This window comes from Acipenser ruthenus, chromosome 1 (assembly GCF_902713425.1).
Source record: "Acipenser ruthenus chromosome 1, fAciRut3.2 maternal haplotype, whole genome shotgun sequence".
Lineage (NCBI taxonomy): Eukaryota > Metazoa > Chordata > Actinopteri > Acipenseriformes > Acipenseridae > Acipenser > Acipenser ruthenus.
In genome coordinates, this window is record NC_081189.1 from 49957096 (window position 1) to 49977127 (window position 20032).

The 20032-nt window shown below is 39.5% G+C and overlaps 1 protein-coding gene across 3 annotated transcripts in view; it reads left to right on the top strand.

Annotated features, from left to right (window-relative positions):
- The window catches only part of ints10 (integrator complex subunit 10), an 83825-nt gene that overhangs the window by 53782 nt on the left and 10011 nt on the right, over positions 1–20032 (top strand). For all 3 annotated transcript variants that reach the window (XM_034035390.3, XM_059025973.1, XM_059025974.1), the window contains exons 10-14: positions 249–402; positions 1064–1146; positions 3986–4132; positions 4624–4732; positions 12989–13068. In XM_034035390.3, the coding sequence (XP_033891281.3) occupies positions 249–402; positions 1064–1146; positions 3986–4132; positions 4624–4732; positions 12989–13068 (573 nt within the window). The remainder of the gene's footprint in view (positions 1–248; positions 403–1063; positions 1147–3985; positions 4133–4623; positions 4733–12988; positions 13069–20032) is intronic.

Below are 20032 nucleotides of genomic sequence, written 5' to 3' on the forward strand. Positions count from 1 at the left end.
TGGACCTGACGCGCTGAATAAATGGACCGCAAAGGGATAAAAATAGAAAATAATTTCTGTGGATTACTGGCTTTTTTGGTGTTTTGACTGCATTATGTCCAATTTCTACTAGGCCGCCTTCTATTTTCATTCTACTCAACTGTGTTCCTTTTACATCTTACACACTAACGCAACACTTCACCTTTTATCTGATTTGGATTATTTGCTTTTCACCTGCCTGACTTATTTCCCTCTGATTTGTTGGACAGAGTTCCGATGATGAAGATGGTTCTGGTAAGGGCCGCGGGCGTCACATTATGATCAATAAGGCAGAACTCCCCAACTCTGTTGAGATGCTGGAGAGCTTCAAAATTGCCCGGGAGAGCTGGGAGTTGCTGCATTCCCAGGAGACTCTGGAAAATGGTGTGTATATGGACTTCTTGTTTGTGTTGGGCTTTTCTTCCATTTTAGATCACTGTGGTGAGCCCTAGCTTTGAGGTGCAGAACTGCATCTAATTTACAGCAGACTCGTGTTGAGTAGTGATAACACTAGACAAACAGCTGTTTTGTTTCATTTTTGTATGTAGATCTTCCCTTTTGTGCACTTCATTTATATATGGCTTGAATATGCAGTTTTGAAAGAAACACATGTTTATAGTAAACTTATTTCTTATTTGAAAACATGATAGCTGGTACTACTCTAGAAATCTCTGTTTGCAAGCCATGCTTTCAGATAGTTTTGTCAGCAGTTTATTTCCTGTCATTAACCAACCAGCTGCTTTCCCTGTTGTCTGACCTGCTTTTTAGCTAGTAATATGCTTTGACTCAGATGACACTCGTGGGGTGAAATGACTTAAGAATTACAAGTGTAACAGATTCCCTGAGAATTTGGAAACTTGGAAACTGAGAACTTAACTTAAATCTAGTACCAGATATCAAGTTTTAAAGTTAAAATAAATGTTATTTTATAACATGTTTCTTTTAAAACAGCACCTTTCAGACCTACATACTGTAGGTAATTTTCTTCGCTACATTAAAAAAACACTCAGTGGATAAATACTGTATGCATGATTTTGTTTTTCAGAGTTCACAAGAATCTGCTTGTCCTGGAAGACTGACTCCTGGCTGTGGATGAGGATATTTTTGACTGACATGATAATCTATCAGGTAAATCAAGCATCAAGAAAATACATTATGATTAAAAAAAAAAAAAAAAAAAGCATGAGCTGGTTTCTGAAATATTGCGGCTGTTATTGCGTGCTTATGTATGTCTTATGGGCATGATATGGTACCTTCGTATCAACAGTAATACTGTCAGAATTTCATAAATAGCTCATTTGACACCTTATTATGTAAAACTAATATAAACTACATTGAACCCTCAGGTCATAATAATATTTATGCTTTCCTGACACCTTCTACCTTTTAAGGTTAGGGCTGAATAATGTAGGCAGTACACCTACAAAACACAAATGCCTGAAAATACTGTAAATATAATACCCTCATGATCTTTCACTTGCTTCAGTTTCTAATGTAGGGGATTTTTTGTATATATATATATATATATATATATAGCAGTCAAAGCTGCTCATGCGACCACCTGGTCTATGTGACCACTTTAAATTCCTCCCAATGCTATTTGTGCTTTTATTTAACTGTATTAAGCGACCACCTGTCTAATGCGACCAGCGACCACAATTCTCTTACCCAACAACAGACTCAAACCTGTATTAAGCACCCTTACACAGGGCTATTGTTATAAGAAAAATATGTTTCTAAATGGTACGTCCTAAATTCAAAGGAATATTGTAACCATTCTAGCTGTCTTTTATCCGTAATCAATAAAACAACAGCGCTCTCTTATAAAGGAAGAGAGAAAACGTGGAGAAATAAAAGGTCCTCCCTAGATGACAGAATTAAAGTTATTAAACTTGTAAAGACAGGAAGTGCCTGTGGCGGAGTGTCCCACCCCTTTGTTTGTTATTTATTTATATTATGATTTATGTTTATATTATGGCAAAAGCCGATTGTTATTTGTTATTGTTTTGTATTTTAAAAACCTCTTGAGGATGCGTGACTGATCAGCTACTGATTATTTAACTAGCTTACAGTCACGCATCCTTACTAAACTCGTGCAGACTGTGGCCGAGGGGTAATAAGATAATTAACAGCTAGTTAACCCCTCGGCCAGAATATAAAAGCCTGCAGCTATCTGCGCAGGGTGGAGAGTGTCAGAGGAGAGTACAGGAGAGCGAGCAAGGAGAGAAAAAGTAAAAGATAAACAACTGCTAAGCGTGCTGGTTTTTACACCAGCACGATACTTATTTGTTTATTTCTGTTTGTTTGGCCAGTGCGCCTTTTTGTTTTGTAGTGTTTTGTTTTGTTTAAATCTTTTGTTTTTGTTTATTATTTAATAAAAGGCTGAACACCGTAGCGTTTCAACTTTGCCCCGCTACTTCCTGAGTTTGTATTTCTGGTCTGACGCTTGGCGGCGCTGTATCCCTCATCTGGACACCAACTGTGATCAGGATGGCTTGCAGTGATGTCAGACCAGAAACACAGACTCAGGAAGTAGCGGGGCAAAACTGAAATGCTACGGAGTTCAGCCTTTTATTAAATAATAAACAAAAACAAAAGATTTAAACAAAGATTTAAACAGATTTCCCGACTGTCGTTTAGCCAGACTATTTATAATTTTAAAAACTGCCAATTAAAATGACCCACAAATGTGAATGTTACCTTTTTTTTTTTGTAAAAAATATAGCATTAGAACATAAGAACATAAGAAAGTTTACAAACGAGAGGAGGCCATTCAGCCCATCGTTTGGTTGTTAGTAGCTTATTCATCCCAGAATCTCATCAAGCAGCTTCTTGAAGGATCCTAGGGTGTCAGCTTCAACAACATTACTGGGGAGTTGGTTCCAGACCCTCACAATTCTCTGTGTAAAAAAGTGCCTCCAATCTTCTATTCTGAATGCCCCTTTATCTAATCTCCATTTGTGACCCCTGGTCCTTGTTTCTTTTTTCAGGTCAAAAAAGTCCCCTGGGTCGACATTGTCTATACCTTTTAGGATTTTGAATGTTTGAATCAGATCGCCGCGTAGTCTTCTTTTTTCAAGACTGAATATATTCAATTCTTTTAGCTACTAACAACCAAACAAGCAAGATGGGCCGAGTGGCCTCCTCTCGTTTGTAAACTTTATTATGTTCTTATGTATTTACTGCAAGAGAATCTATCTATCTATCTATCTATCTATATATATATATATATATATATATATATATATATATATATATATATATATATATATATATATTGTAACCCGGCCGGCACTCACGGTCGTTCGTTTGCCCCTTTCAAAGCAGACCCAGGACACAGGAAATGGAGTTTTGGAGTACTTACTAAACGGGTTATTCCCTGACTAACTTGCAGGACAGCTAAGCTGTTTACCTGGCACCACGGAACATAAACCAAAACCACACAGGTTTAACACAGCACGTACTTCTTTTATGACTGCTCGGAAGCAGAGCACCTCTCTTCTGCTTCCTTCTACTCAGCAGCCCCGTGCAGCTATATATATATATATATATCTATCTATATATATATATATCTATCTATATATATATATATATATGTATGTATGTATGTATGTATGTATGTGTGTATTTATGTATGTATGTGTATATATATATGTATATATATATATATATATATATATATATATATATATATATATATATATATATATATATATATATATATACAGTGCCTTATTAAAGCACAGGTGCCTATTGTTTCTAGATTACTGATGCAGGAAGGTATATAAAGGATATAAATAACAAATCTTAATGTGTTCTAATAAATTTGCACACTACTGTATATGTCCCTTTTTTTGATGTCCACAAAAGGTTTAAATATTTAAAGTAATTTATTTCAGGATGTTTCAGACAAAACGTGCTGTAAACAACTTGTTATTGTTATATACAAGATTAACATTTCTTTCAGGGTCAGTACAGAAAAGCAATCGGCAGCCTCCAGCAGTTGGCATCGTTCCAGGCACTTCAGCAACAGGTCCCTGCTCAGGGGTCCTTGGAGCAGCACAGAGCCCTCATCCAGCTTGCATCCTGCCACTTTGCACTTGGAGAGTATCGGGTAAGGCCCCTTTAAAAACTGTGCCAGGGTTCATTATTGGAGTAGCCCACAGACGCACCAAATTTCATCCATGTGCAATGTGTGCCTATTTCAGTGATCTCAACCTGTCTAGAAAAATTTCACAAAACAATCTGAAATTGTTGGATAGAACCAAGGTTCAGAACCCTACTTGAAAGCAGTTAGATTGCAAGGTATTAATTGTGTCGAATTCAGTACCACAGATGATGCTGACACATCAACATGAGTACAGTTTGACAAAACGCTTTTAAACAAGTTAGAAAGTCATATATAACAAAAGTCCAGAACCCTATTGAAAGCAGTTGTCTTTCAACTTTCTAAGAAGGTCATACTTTCCACCAAAAAGCCATCTTAGTGGTTTCTTCCCCCTTTTACATTTTTGGTATCCATAAATAATTGGGTTTAAGATTTATTTACATGTTTTTCATGCAAAGTAAATGTTTTTTCCATTTTGTTTCCGGTTTGGTGTGTAGTTGACCTGTGAGAAGGTGCTGGAAGTGATCTGTTATATGGTACCACAGGCTCAGGATCCTGGGCGGGCCCTGGAAGAGGTGGCAAAGGTGAAAAAAAAGTATCGGAAAGGTGTGTTTTTAGCTGGTGCCTGCAGTCTCAAAACGTGGGTCTCCAGATAGTGTAAGTTAGGGTTGGCCGTGCTCCAGCTTTGCTAGCTGCAGCTCCGGAGCCTAGCCTCCTGTGTATTTCGGATTGCATTTGACTATTATCTTTCACTCGCTGTCCTCTTACTACGCAATTATGACGACCCTGTCTTTGTGCCTGCACTGGTTTTCATAAAAGGTAATGGCTTCAGATACTGGAACAGATGATTCTAGTTGAGAATTATGGATGACCCCTTACATCAGGGGTACTCATATTCTCTGGCAGGGCCAGACAAGGCAGTGTCCAAACCTTGGGGGCCACAGGGCCCTCAAGATGTGAGTACTGGTGGGGTTGTTTAAATGGTCATGAAAAGCTGACTATCAAATTATACTTTACATACAGTAAGAACTTTGCAACACTACACTTGCACCAACTAATACATGTCAGAAATAACTACTTACAATGATACAATGTCTGATCGACATTTAATAATAAAAATAGAAAGCAAATATATTTTTCCTGATATTTTTCTGACAATATTCAAACAACGTCTTGCAACAAATAATTATACAAATACATGTAATGCTATTAAAACAGCATGTTATTAATTTTAATTTTATTAAAACTAGAAAATGTTCTGAAAATTCAAGTTAACTAATGAAACCACGTCAATTAGTGATAGCTTTATTTATGTTGTATAAGCATCTGATTAAAAGTAGAGCACGGTGTCTAAATATGCATGTTCTAACTCCAATGTGTTTAAATGTAAATGAAAAGTTTCTAAATTACAGACATAGCATGACAGTAAACAGAGGGGAAAATAAACTGAAGTGCATATCCAACGTGCCATCTTTGAGAGGCGTGCCGTAGGTATATTTCTTCCTGTTGCCAAACAGGTTTTTGTTTAACCCAAATAAAAGATATTTGACAGGCTTGGTTTCTTCTGCCAATTTCCTGTGCCTGAACACTTACTGGTGGCTGCATTGCTATTTTTTCCTAAAATAATCATATGAAAAATAAAGAAAATAGACATATGCACTTAGGTTTTTCATGTATTTCTATAATAAAGCCAAACTGTTTCTCATTTTAAAACATACAGCAGCCCCTCTTAACTTCCCAAGCCTTTCTATAATAAACTGGAGACAAAAGTCTTGTGTTTTGCAAGATTAAAAAAAAAAAAAAGCTCTGACACCAGGTCAAACTTAGTAGGTTAATTAATCATATAACTTAATACAATAACGAAGCTAAAGTACATTGGTAACATATTTAAATTAAATGAATACAAAAACTACTTTCACTTCCAATCACATGCTGCACAATTCCCATCTAAATCTAGCGAAATTAAAGTGATTTCCAGTACTATTTATTCGAACACTACATGTAAAACTATAATATTCCAGAATAGGTTGTGAAGGCTTTACTTTGCTCCACTGAATTAACTAAAAGCAGAGGATGTTAAAACTTAAAATTATACACTTTCATGTGTGTATTTCAGGCAGAAACATTACAAAAGAAGACATTGCTTGTTTTTTCTTTTTTTTCTATCACTGCCATTGTAGTTTCTTCGCAATAAACAAAGTGGCAAATGAGTTTTTTTTTGTTTTTTTTTAAGATGTGCACACAATTGAAAACTGTCAGATTTAACTTAAACTCTTCAAGAAATAAATGTGGAAAAGGGGTCGTTGCACAAAAAATTTTGGTTTTCATTTATTACTGTCATAAAAACAGAAGATAGGATCACAACAAAACAAAAACGTTGATTATACGTAACATTTACCTTGCTAGTTTGCCCAGTGTCTGGAAAGTGTGAAGCATTTTCGAGTGATGTGCATTACCTGCATCTGTATCCCCCGACTCCGACTCACTTGCCAAATCTGAAGCATCACTTTGTTGATGTTGTGTTAACCACTCCAGATGTAAAAATTAAACCCCTTCCCAGGTACCAGATTTTGAAAATAATAATAATGTTTTCAAACCTGTAATTGCTATAAAATGTTAACATATGATGAATAAAACACAAATAAATGACCTAACTGTGTTTTTCATTAACCCTTTATGCTCCTGTGTACTACATACCCATGTTCAATATAGAGATAAAAACACAATGAAAACGAAAACGCTGCTAATAACAATAATAATCAGTAAACAGATTATCAAACAACATCAGAACGTGTGCCATTATCGACTTGCTCTGTGCCATTTATTGAAATGTTCAATACAGCAGAACCCGGGGTTGCCTTCGCAACCACTGCACATTTTTCTTGTGTCTCTTTTCTTTTGTTTTCATTTTCGTAGCAGACCCTGCACCCTTGTTGCAGTCTCTGCTTCGCTTGTGTTGGAGGGATAGTCACAAATGCATGTACACAGCTGCTTTGCGCAGGGATTGTGATGGATCTGACTGCCGCAGACGCCTGCTTTGTGCCTTGTACCCAGTGCTGTGTTTTCATAGTATTTCATCACAGCACTGCCATTTCAAAGCAAACAGCTTCCCGTTTGCAGCTGGCTTACCTGTAAAGTAGCTGCATGCTCTTCTGTTCGTACAGTTTGTATTGTTCTTGGCTCCACATCCTCTTCATCATAATCACTGAGTGATAAGTCAGCATCACTGTCGCTGGTATCGAAATCCTCCGAACCAACTTCACTCCTGTTGTCGCTCCCCATGTACATTGCCATGTTTAGCTTTCTCTAAAAACTATATAAACTACAAGTAAAACTAATAAATAAATTGTAAAAGTTGAATGGCTTCCCGCAATATATCTCTGTCTTCTAAACGCCCACAGGTAGATTGGAATTGCTACATGACATGCAATTGGATACAAATGTCACCTGACTCTCCCCTGACTTTCATTGCACATTTAACAATACTAGGGCTGCTTAGAGCAGTGGTGTGCAAACTTGGGGCCCACGCACCCCTAGGGGGGCGTGGAGTGCCACTAAAGAGGCAGTTCGTGCCACTAAAGAGGCAGTTCTGTTAAAAAAATAAATAAACATTTCAAATAAATTCATAAATGACGATTACTCTAGGTAGGACTTGTAGAACCGGAGAAATTATGTTTGAAGTGGCGAGTGTGTCAGTGAAACTGCAGTGAACAGTGCGGGTAAGTGTAAAAAAAATGTCCTGTATTAATGTAAGTCACGTATTTTTTCCACACGTCAATGGGCATGGGCTTGCATGTTAAGAGCAATGCACACCGGACGCGAGTTTGCGAATCAAAAATAATTAAAACTATTGATTTAAATGGAGTAATGCACAACACAAGCGAAGCGAGTGGCGTGAATGAAGTGAGCAAATATAGAAATGCATTTGTTTTATTTGTATTTTGCTATGCGCGGTTCGCGTCGCAATGGACCAATCAGAAATAAGGTCAAAGGTAGCGGCTGTCAGACTGTCAGTGTCTCGCTCACGCAGAGATTACCACAGAAATAAAAAAAATCTACATCAATGAGAATTTAATTCATTAAAGTCGAAAAATATAATGTTATTTATGATGCCAGTGTCTGTGGTTGTAAGACAATAAAAAGGATGCACATGTCAAGAAATAGCAGAACAATTGGACATTGATGGTATGTCTGTCTCTTTATTTCACCTTCATTATAGTCAGTGATGGGGAGCGCCACACACTAGTTTCGTATTTCTGTAAAATGATGCTTCTTTGTTTTAATAATGTTGACCAATAATAATAATCACATAGCTCTTTTACAAGCCGGTGCTATTCCCTGTTTTTCAGATGTATCTGTCAGGTAACTGTTGAATCGCCAAGTTTAAACAAAACAAACAAATAAAGAGTTAAGTTACATGTATTTTTTCACAAATTTATTTGTTAGAAATGTTAGCTAAATGTTGACTTGCCAAGTGTAAACAAAATATTTAAATTCACTGATTTATTTGTTAGAAACCCAGGTTTAACATGTCAAAATGTTCACTCGAAGTGAAAAAAAAAAGATGATTTCTAGACTGATTTTAAATGAAGGAGCTGGTGCGCTTGCTCTGTATGTATTTAGCTAAATCTGGACTTTTTTGTGGTTAAGGAAAAAATACGCAATTTATACAAAATCGGGGGGGGGAAAAAACTCTTAATGTAAAGTTATGGTATAACGTTTTAATATGGGGGGGGGGCACGACAAAATGCATGCTAAAAAAAGGGGGCAGCATTTAAAAACTGGCTTAGAGAATGAAACTTGAAACGCTAGACTGAGAAACCTTGCCGTTTTAGACACAGACGTGGATTTTTGCCTTCGAATTAATGTGCAGCAATGTTTGTAAGAATATTCAGATAGTTTCTCTGCATTTAAGAAAATAATATTACTCCATACCACTTTTTTCATATCACACTAACACTAAGCTAAATGGGTGGAGATTTGTGACGCATGCCAAAATGAAATGTCATCAGAATGAAAGCTGGCCAATCAGCTGACTTGTTCCTGATTAGGTTGCCCTTGTTAGGGGACACAAATACCCTGTAGATAGCAGCGACATTACAATCTTGCGTATCAGCAATTTCAACTTTTGTAATGAAGGACAGCTGACATTGTATTATTATTTTGTCTTTATTGGGGGGAAAAAAATGGAGGCCAATTCAAAATGATTTTTTTAAATGCTTGGCGCAATAATATCTGTTTGTAATAAGTCTTAGTTGCTGGGACTTGTTTTTACCCATTGGTTGTACTGTAATTCAGTGGCTTATCAGCCAATCAGGATTCAGATATCTCCCAACCCATTTCATATATATAGTGAGAGTGGGGTCAGTGAGTGAAGGAAGGAGTTAGGGGGGTTCATGTTTTTGTGGCGTGGTCTTGGCCCAAACAGGGACTGTTAATTCTACCAATACATTGGTTATTCATTGCACCTGGCAACGCATTCCATCTTCTGCTTTATCTTCCAAGGGCATGGGTCATTACATGAATAATAATAATAATTGTAGAGACACTCAGATAATCAGCAGTTACTTGCTAAGCCAGACTAATGAAAGTCAGTTAATGAAACAAAAGATTTAATTAAAAGAAAATAATGTTACACTGTGTAATGTTGTATATAGCACATTTCATTTTAATGCCTGAAAAAATCTGTACGTCTCTGTGGATAAAGGCACCAAAATAATAATAATAAGAAGAAGAAGAAGAATGGAGACACTAAGAGTGAAATCTTAGGTTGAGATTAAAAATAAACAATTAAAATAGACTATCATTAACCAAATATTTTTTATTTTATGACAGGAAAACCAAGGACTCTCTCCTCACGGTGTCTTCTTTTTCGTAAGCCTTTCGCAGTCTTTTGGTCTGCCGACAAGCTGTCATGGGTGACCCCGCTGACACTTCTGGGTTTTCGCCTTCATTTTTTTATTTTGATTTACCAAGAGCACAGAATATTGTTGGTATGGCATCTGGTTTTAACTTATTGTCTCCTCCGTGGTAGCCAGTTCTAGCCAGATCATGAGCATGCCTTTTGTAGCAGTCATGTTCAAAGTGGTCGGAACATACCCTGCTGTATTTGCTTGGAGTGAAGTTCCTCTGGGAAACCAAAAAATAATCCCTGAATCCCTTTTGCTTCTATTAGTCTATGTACACACACACTGCCGTTGGCGCGACAAACGTATTTACAAATGGCACTCGCTGCTGTAGTGGATTTATTCTCCTCTATCCAATATTCAGGATTCAGGTTTATTGTCAGCTCTAGATATTTTAATCAATGTATACAAGGGAAGAGTCTACAATAGACTGTTAACGTACACAAGGGTTACAGTAGATTTTATACAGTGTTTTACAGGGTAGGGTGTGTCTCTGGGTAGAATGTGACACAAGTTTGTGATAAGGCCTTTTGCTCATTACATGTGGTTCCAGCTGTGCTGGAGCCTACCAGAACCAATTCTCCTGGGCAGTTCTTTCCCGGGGACAGGGTGTAAATCCTCTGATCTGATGGGGTGTCGACTGTGTTGTAACTTCTCTCCTGTCTCAGGAAATCCTTCGTTACCACAGCACAAGATAGAATCAGAACAGAGTCTCAGAGTTATCAAAGTTGGTGTCCTGGGGATGGGGGGGACACTGTTGTTCACAAGCCCGAAGGCCCAGCTGCAGCTGATGCAATCACTGCTTGCTACAGTCTCAATGGCACCTCACATTCAATTAAATGTATATAGAAATACAAGATACACACATAACACATAAGATATAAAGTTTGTTAGAATTCAGTAATTTTCCTCTTCACTGCGGTTGTTTGTTGTATACACACACCTTTCATTATTGAGGTGATTTCACTCTGTTTTAAACAAACCTCTGAACTCGGGACATCACTACGTGTTGATCGTGAGGTTTTGTGTGACAACATGGAGGCTGTGTTTTTGTTATGCTTTTGGAAGAAAGTACTGTACGTAATTGATCGAGAGCTCATCAAGCACAGCTATGCTCTTTTCTGCAAAACCAGCGGAGACGCTTTTTCTGCACTGCTAAATACAGTGGCGATGATCTGCAGTACCATGACAGTAAATTGAAACATTTGGGCGATCTTCCGACCAGAAGGCTGATGGGAATGACTTGAGTGGTTTCCAAATGACTGGATTAAAAATGTACGCATGTCTAAGGAGTCGTATATGCGTCTTTGTCATTTACTGAGACAGTTCTTGGAGTGCCAAAACACACAGATGAGACGTTCGTTATCGGTGGAAAAATGAGTTGCGGTCACACTGTGGCTTTTGGGGATACAAATTGTCCCACGTTGTTTTATTTAAGTTACAAAAACAATTTTTTTTTTCTTACATCAAAATATATATATATATATATATATATATATATATATATATATATATATATATATATATATATATAGGCCAGATACAGGAACAGAAAAACAAAGGCAAGTGCTGCAGTCAAAAAGACCGTTTATTTAAATAATACAAAAATAAATAAAAGGTTTAAACAAAAGCACTTTGCTCACAGAAACAAAAAATGTAAACAAAACCAAATCACGAACACAAAATAATATTACGATCCCAGGACAGGCTGGGCAGTTGCTGTCACTGTTCCTTGAATCTTTCTTTTTAAATATCTCTCTCCTTGCTCGCTCTCCCGTACTCTCCTCTGTACACTACCCCAGAACATAGAGAGCTCCAGGCTTTTTATACCATATATAATCTGTACAAGTTTTTTAATTATTCCTGGCAGAGGACGAGTACCCAACCTCGTCTCTGCCAGAACACATTTGAAATAAAAACAATAACAAACAACGCGCGGCTACGCCGTCAAAACAATAGCAAAACACTGCTCCGCCGCTATATTTATAAAACAATAAACCATAACAATAATAATAATACTACTACAACAACAACAAAACAAACAAATACAAATGGGAGGAGACCCCGTTCTAAAAACAATATATTTAAACAGCAGGGCTTTCTACCGCCCTGCTACAAGTGCGTATGCTTTTTCTTAGATAATCAACTTGTTTTTCAGTCTGTTTTCTGGGGGTACACCGCTCACAATACTTTATATATTTATTTGTTTATTTATTTTTAAATAAAGGCTACTTTATTTAATATTTTTGGTAAGAAACTATATCTGCTCAATAACTGTAGATAAAGCATTCTGTATTGGAAGCCACACGGTTATTATTACTGTATTAATGGATCACAGAGTCATCACTGACAAGCCCAACAGGATGTTATGTTGTTTTCTTTACGATTTAGTTCCTGAGAAGAATAGTTGCCGCAATTGTTGTTATTATTAATTATTATTATTATTATTGAGGTGTACTTACTGCTAATGCAAAGCTTATTTTCAACTTGTTTTTATTACGCCGGCCAGAGACCCGCTCTTACAACTGCATTTTCATATTTTCTACATTTTCTTTAAATTCTCAAATTAATAATCGATACCCGGGTAGTAAAAAGACCTGGGTCGGTTGGGTAATTTTAAAACCCGACGGGTACCTGTGCCGATCTCTAATTTTATATATATAGGCACCTGTAAATACTGTCCAGCAAAAGCAGCACACTAAGTATATTGTTCATGTTATTTTGGTATATGACATTTTTTATTTTTTTTAGTAATTCAATAATCAATATCTTTATTACAAAAATCAGATTCTTTGGAGTATATGAATTCAGTAGGGTTGAGGCTGCTGTTTGGCCATAGTTCATACAGAATAAGATATTGTTTTAATTGGTTGTGTAACATTGTTTAATGCAGTTGACTGCAAGTATGTTTGTGGTAATAATGCTGCATGTTAAATTACTGATGTATTCATTCCAGGTACAGATCTCAGACTTCTACCCTGTACAAGTAAGTCCATCATGCCTTACTGCCTGCAGCTGGTGTTGGCTTGCTTCAAGGTAATTATGTGGGACATTTAAATAGTTTTAAATTTAAAATATATGTGTGTGTGTGTGTGCATGTCATGGTCAAATAGAAGCTTCTAGGCCAAACTGCAGTTCATATTCTATTTCATATTAAAATGACAAAATGGTATTGATTAAAATCATGACTACAGTTCATTTTTGTTTAAAGAAACGCAAACTGTTAATGTTACAAGAGTATGAACAAATATCTGCAAACATGAAAAGTGAAGGAAAAGTAAAACAGCAGAGTGCTAGTTGAGTCTAGGAAAAAAAACAGCAGTTAACTTGTCACATTTTTTGTATGACTTGTTTCTTAACTTATTTCATTAGTTATATTACAGCTGTCTTTTTGAAAAGTTAATGACTGCAGATTTCCCCAAAAAAGAATTGTACTTGGGTGTAAAAACCTGATGAATCTGTTTATATGCCTAGCATAGGCACCTAACCCATGGGGCAGAAGGGGCATGTGCCCCCCCACTTTGAATATGGGGGTATAAAATGAAAAAGTATTCAGAGGATGGGCCACATTTATAAACAATCACCCTACATGAACATATTGGTTTGACGCAAGGTCTGCACCGTGGCTAACGTTAGTCAAGCCGAGAAAACCATTCAATGGCTGAGTGAGACCGATAGGAGCCGAGAGAAACCGAAAAAAAAGGGGTGTATCTCATGAATACAGCCCCGGCACCACATAGATAACACGGACATAAACAAACAAGATAGCTGCTTCTGCATCCAGCGCTCAAAGAATATCACAGACATTTGCAGAGCTTTTTTTATAGTAATAAAATAATGACTGGATCGCATTATTGAGGAGTTTGGTGATAAAACGAGTGATCAGGAGATGATTTATCGGTATGCACTACTATGTAGAGGTATGTGAAAAATACAGCAAACAAGGGGTGAGGCGGGGCTGGAGATGCAGTACTAAGCATCCTGTTGATATGCAGTGCCTTTGAAACCTGTTTTACTGTGAAAAAAATACTTTTAAACAGCGTGTCTAAAATAAACTGCGCGTATGAAAATAAATTGGACCTGACGTGCCTGAGACGCGGTGAATAAATGGACCGCTAAGGGTTAAGTGAATGTGAACTCGGCAGGCAGTTAGGGGAGACGACTGCACGAAATATTAATACACCACTGTGGCAAAGTGGCTGCTGATTGAAAACAGGTGCAGAGGTGATGCAGTGCTGAAATAATCACACGCCAGGAAACTATAATCCATTTTGGAAAAGCGGTCTTTATTTTATAATTCCCGGTCCGGCGACCAAACTATAAACCTCCGGCAATACACACCAATGTGTAAAGCACGGAGGTAACAATAATAAATGGACTGCAGTCCAAACAATAAACAAACGTTATCCACCCCACAATAATACAATACACGGTCACCAGTCCGGGTGCGTGCAGTAGTGCTCATGGTGGGTGATAACAGTTATAAAGTGACTATGGTGTTGTGTTGTTCCGGGTGATGCTGGCCCAAGGCGACAGCTCCAGATATGTGTTAGCCATCTAGTGATTCACAAAACACTCACGACTCCTTTTTCTCTTTTTGGGGTTTCTCCCGGTCCTTCCCTTTTCTCTCATGAATCAGGTGTGATAAGAGTGGGGGCCTGGCACAGTTTACACTTATTATCAAGCGCCCCCGGGTTAAGGGGATCTGCCAGTATCCCTTTGTCAGGTCCAGTGTCAAGATAAACTTTGCCTTCCCCAGTCTGTCTAGAAGTTCGTCGACCCGAGGCATAGGGTACGCATCGAACTTGGCAATAGCGTTTACCTTCCGGAAGTCCACACAGAAGCGATTGGTGCCGTCTTTCTTAGCCACAATGACAATTGGACTGCACCACTCGCTCCTTGAATCACCCCAAGTTCGAGCATGTCCCATACCTCTTTGCGAACGCCACTTCGTCAACTTTATGGGATTCGGTAAGGTCTCTCTTGCACCGTGACACCTGAGGAGAGATAATGTCATATTCAACTAAGTTAGTCCTGCCGGGCACGTTAGAAAAAAACATTGCTGAAGTCCTCAATAAGCTTACGCAGTTCCTGTTGCTGATCTTGTTCCCTCATCTAAATTATTTTTGTGCTAGGAGTCTCTGGACAGAGGCCTAAGTCATCCTCTATATTGCCTGGGGCTATAAACAAGACCTCCCTTGCCAGGGCTTTAATAAATTTACATGATAGATTTCACGTTCATTACGGAGTTCGGTCTAATTTCATAATTCACCTTCCCTATAGCCATTTAGCACACAATTTTGATTCTGATGAGGGAAGTAGCAGCATTACTTTGTCTCCTGGTCGAAAAGTTAGATCTAGTGCATTTTTGTTGTAATGCTGCTGCTGTCGGTGCTGAGCCAATTTGAGGTTGTCCTGGGCCAAACGACCGACCAAATCTAGGCGATCTCTCAGTAAGAGCACATGCTGCGCTACGTTTTTGGACGAGCCTTTGTGCTCCTCCCAGCCCTCTCTCAACAGATCGAGAATGCCGCAAGGCTGTCGGCCGTACAAGAGCTCGAAGGGGAAGAACCCTATCGAACTCTGCGGCACCTCTCACTGCAAAAAGGAGGTAAGGAAGAAGCAATGCCCAATGTTTTTGCTCTTGTGTTACAAACCATCTCAGCATCGACTTCAGGGTCTAAGTTCCACCAAACAGCCCGTCTGTGGATGATAAACAGACATCCTGATGGGACGTATTTTTTATATTTTATATACCTGCTGTAACGTGTTACAGAAAGTTGGTTCTATGATCAGTCAAGATCTCCTTGGGGATCCCTACTCTAGCTATAATCTGTACTAACTCGATGGCTATTGCAGCGGCACTAGTGGACCTCAGTGGAACTGCCTCTGGGTATCGCGTTGCATAATCTACCACTACTAATATATGTGTATACCCAGAGTCAGAAGGTAGCAGAGGGCCCACTATGTCCATTGCAATGCGTTCAAAAGGACTGGAAATAATCAGCAGTGGAACCAAAGGGGCAGGGCGCACTCGACCCCGGCGCTACTCGCTGGCAGTCTGGGCATGTGGCTACATATTTCGACACATCAGTATGAAGACCTACCCAATAGAATCGAGCCAATATCCGTTCCCTTGTCTTGTCAGCTCCGAGGTGCCCTACAAAAAGGATATCATAAGAACATAAGAAAGTTTACAAACGAGAGGAGGCCATTCAGCCCATCTTGCTCATTTGGTTGTTAGTAGCTTATTGGTCCCAGAATCTCATCAAGCAGCTTCTTGAAGGATCCCAGGGTGTCAGCTTCAACAACATTACTGGGGAGTTGCGCCAGCCTCATGACCTCAGTCCGACAAGACAAGGGAACCAATAATTGTGTCCTGTGCACGCGGCTAGATTTACCCAATACAGTAATTGCCCCTTGATACTGCAGTGTGGCTATACTAGTGCCCCAGCGCCATCAACATCCTTACCTTCAATAGACTGGACCTGCCCCCAAGCATGCACTAGTGACGGGTCATTATGTTGGCCCCACACTATGTCCGCTCTTGAGTACCACATGTCTGGTATATTGAGAGGGACCGGAGTAGCATCTGCCCTGGATGGACCCGTAAACTCGCCTTCTCGGTCACACTGCGTTCCGACTCCTTTTGACTGGTGTTTGTTGCTTGTTTGTTGCTTGTCTCAGTGATGCTCCCTCCCATTTTGCGGTCCGTCTCTCTATTCGTTTTTCTAGGACGGAAAATAGGAGAAAACATTTCGGCTTGAAAAGGAAACATATCTCCAATTCGTTCCCTTTTCACTAATGCGTGGGTTTTCACATTACCTAAAACCACATCAATCATATAAAGGCCCCTCCTGACCATTTTCCCGCTTTTACCTATCTCAGATACCCAATTACACGCAGCCACATCACACTACATGGCAGCGGGGCATGACCTGGCCAGATGTCCCGGTTGGTTACATCTAAAACAAGTTGGGGGGACAGAGGGAGCAGTGGTTAGATATCTGTCCCGTTGCTGGTATGGCAACGGGGCAGGGGCAGCACCTCTACCCCAGCTGGGGGCCAACCTTGGTCTCCATGGAGGGGAGGCAAGGTGGCCCATTGGGGTCGACGGTCTCAGAGGTCTGGGTCCCGGGACTGATGGTGGTGGTGGAGGAGAGAGAGGTAGAGGTTGGCTGCTCTGAAGGGTGGGAACAGACAGTATCCCGGTCCAGGCGGAGACCAGGGAGTCCTCGAAATCCTCCACCAGTTTTACAGCGGCTTCCAGGGTGTCAGGGTTGTGGCGCCGTATCCAGGCTTGGGTATCAGCGCCGACCACATGGCAGAATTGCGCCATAACCACTGCTTCCCCCATTTGCAGGTTGGTTTTCTTCTCGGGGGTCAGCCAGTGTACCATGTGGTCACACAGCAACCACCCTGGGCGTGTCTCTGGGGATCTTTGGTACTCCCTGAACCATAGCCGGTGGGTCTCTGCTGTAATGTTGAGGCAGCGGAGAATGGCCAGCTTGACCGGGTCGTAACTGGCAGCGTTGAGGTCGCTCATAGCCTGGTAGGCTGCTTGAGCCTCCCCAATCAGGCAGGGTCCCAGCTGGCTTTCCCAGAACTCCCGCAGCCATGACGCGGTGATAGCCATCCTCTCAAACGCAACCAGGTACGCCTCTGGGTCATCCTCCGCCAACATTTTCATCGCCCGAGCCTTCAGGGCTGACATTGCTGGTGTTGCGGTAGGGACTTGTGCTGTGGAAAGTGCCAGCCCTACCCGTTAAATGAGCGCAGTGCAGCGCTCCTCCCTCCTTCTCTCCTCTGTGTCCCGTCTGCTATCCAGCGCCTCCAGCAGCTCCGCTAGTGCGTTGCGATCCTTATCCCCTGACTGACACCACGTGTGGCATAGTGGCTGCTGATTGAAAACCTCTCCAGATACGTGTTAGCCATTAGTGATTCACAAAACACTCACAGCTCCTTTTTCTCTTTTGGGGGTTTCTCCCGGTCCTTCCCATTTCGCTCTCACTAAAATCCAAGCAAAGGAGTAGATTGCGATTCTCCGTCCCCCTTTATGCTATCACGCATGACTCCTTGGTAAACAAGTGCAGCTGTCTCTACAATCTGCAGCTGCTACGTAATTTCCCTTCCGGGTCAATACGTTCTTGCAATGTAGTCTCGCCTTCTTCCAGACTGACCGACTTCCCGGCCCTGGGAAAGAACTGTCAGGCCAGCCTGTCCAAAGAACTCTACTTTCGCTGCTTAGCACCCTCACAATCTGGGAGGGAGATTTACAATCAAGATTCATTATATTTCTGTCACAACTACCCACTCGATATATCACGGGTGTCGGGGTCCAATATAAATCCGCTGTATATCGAGGGCTGTGATTTAGCGAGAGACACATAGAAAAACAAAGAGGCTAATAACAAATACTGTACAACCACTCCCTCGTTTTATTGGGGCTGCCAGGGTTCAATATAAATCTTCTATGCAACCCGCTTTTTCTCATTTTTCCTATAAAAAGCAGCACACCGTTTTAATTTGTACTGAAGAGGGTAATTGCTTCTCATCAACTTCAGTCTCCAATTATTCACGAGTGTTCCTCTCCTTTCTCAAATGCCCAAACCCTCTGCATTGAAAGAATCAATTCCCAACATAGGAGGCTTGTTGCTAGGGAGCTGACGTCACTGCCCTGTGACTTTTGCTAATGCATTGCTGCCACAAGTGAACACCTCGCTGGCTTAAATCGATTTAGCAAGTAGATATTTAATTTGCTTTGTGTTATTGTGCAATGCGTGTGTATATGATAACAGTACAATATTAATGCTTTACTTTTAATTGTTTTGCATATTTCCATTTGTGATGTGCAGTACGAAATAAAACGAACATTAATTCTAAGTGAAATTGCCTATGTATAGTACAGCTAAGGCATGCACAGTTAGACTGTAAAAATTGGGAGCCAACTCCAGGTCTGTGATATATCCGAATCCGCAGTATAGCGAGGGGCGATATATAATGAGGGGCGGGTATACTTAAATATAGGCATATATTTTGTATGTATTGCTCGCAACAATATCTGAAGGAGAGATTATAAGACCATTATTAAGAAAAAAGGTAAGGAAGAAGAGTATCAGACCGTTATTAAAAATGTAATAATGTTGGGTTTTAGAATAAAAAATTAGGTTAATGTTGTCGTGGGGCTATAAACAAGTTCAAGTTCAGTTTCTGCCAAAATCTTATTTTTTAGCAGTAAATATATAAAAGTATCACAGAATTCTGATTTTTACTTTAGTGAAAAAGTTGGCTTTAATATCGAAACGTGTGTACTTACTAATAATTTAAACTCACATTTGTTTAATAATAAACATTTAGGTATGATATGTCCCTGAATGACTGTAAAACGTGTAGAGATAAATGCGGATTGATAAAAAGGACGACTCAATATTTATCAATGTTATCTCTTAGATTTGAGTACATCATCGACTCCATTTGTCTGGGGCAGGTACATTCCACATACTTGGGGCATACATTTTTATTTATTTATTTATTTTTGTGCCTAAGGATGCGTGAAGGGGGAGTGCTTGCAGTGCGGCCGGACACAAAACTGTTCTCCTTGTTAACGTTCGAGCCGTGTGTGGTGTATCTGCACTACCTGCTATAGGGAGCATTTACTTTCCTAAAGTCTCGTAGCAGCTGGTTTCGCTGTGATAACTGAGCTCAGCATTGTCTGATAACAAAACATGAAAAAGTCTCTAGCGTACAATACTACATTTAAAATAAAGCTGAGCAAGGAATATTTTAACTGTTAACATACATATGTCAATATACCTATCAATAAACAAACCATAGTGTAACATTTTGTACATGTTATTGTTTGTGTTTGTTTAGCACTTCTCTTTAATAAGCTACATGTTGGAATTATAGGTGCTGTACAGTTTGTGAGGTTCATATTACTATTATTTTTTATTTTATTTATTTATTTATTTATTTATTTATTTATTTATTTATTTATTTA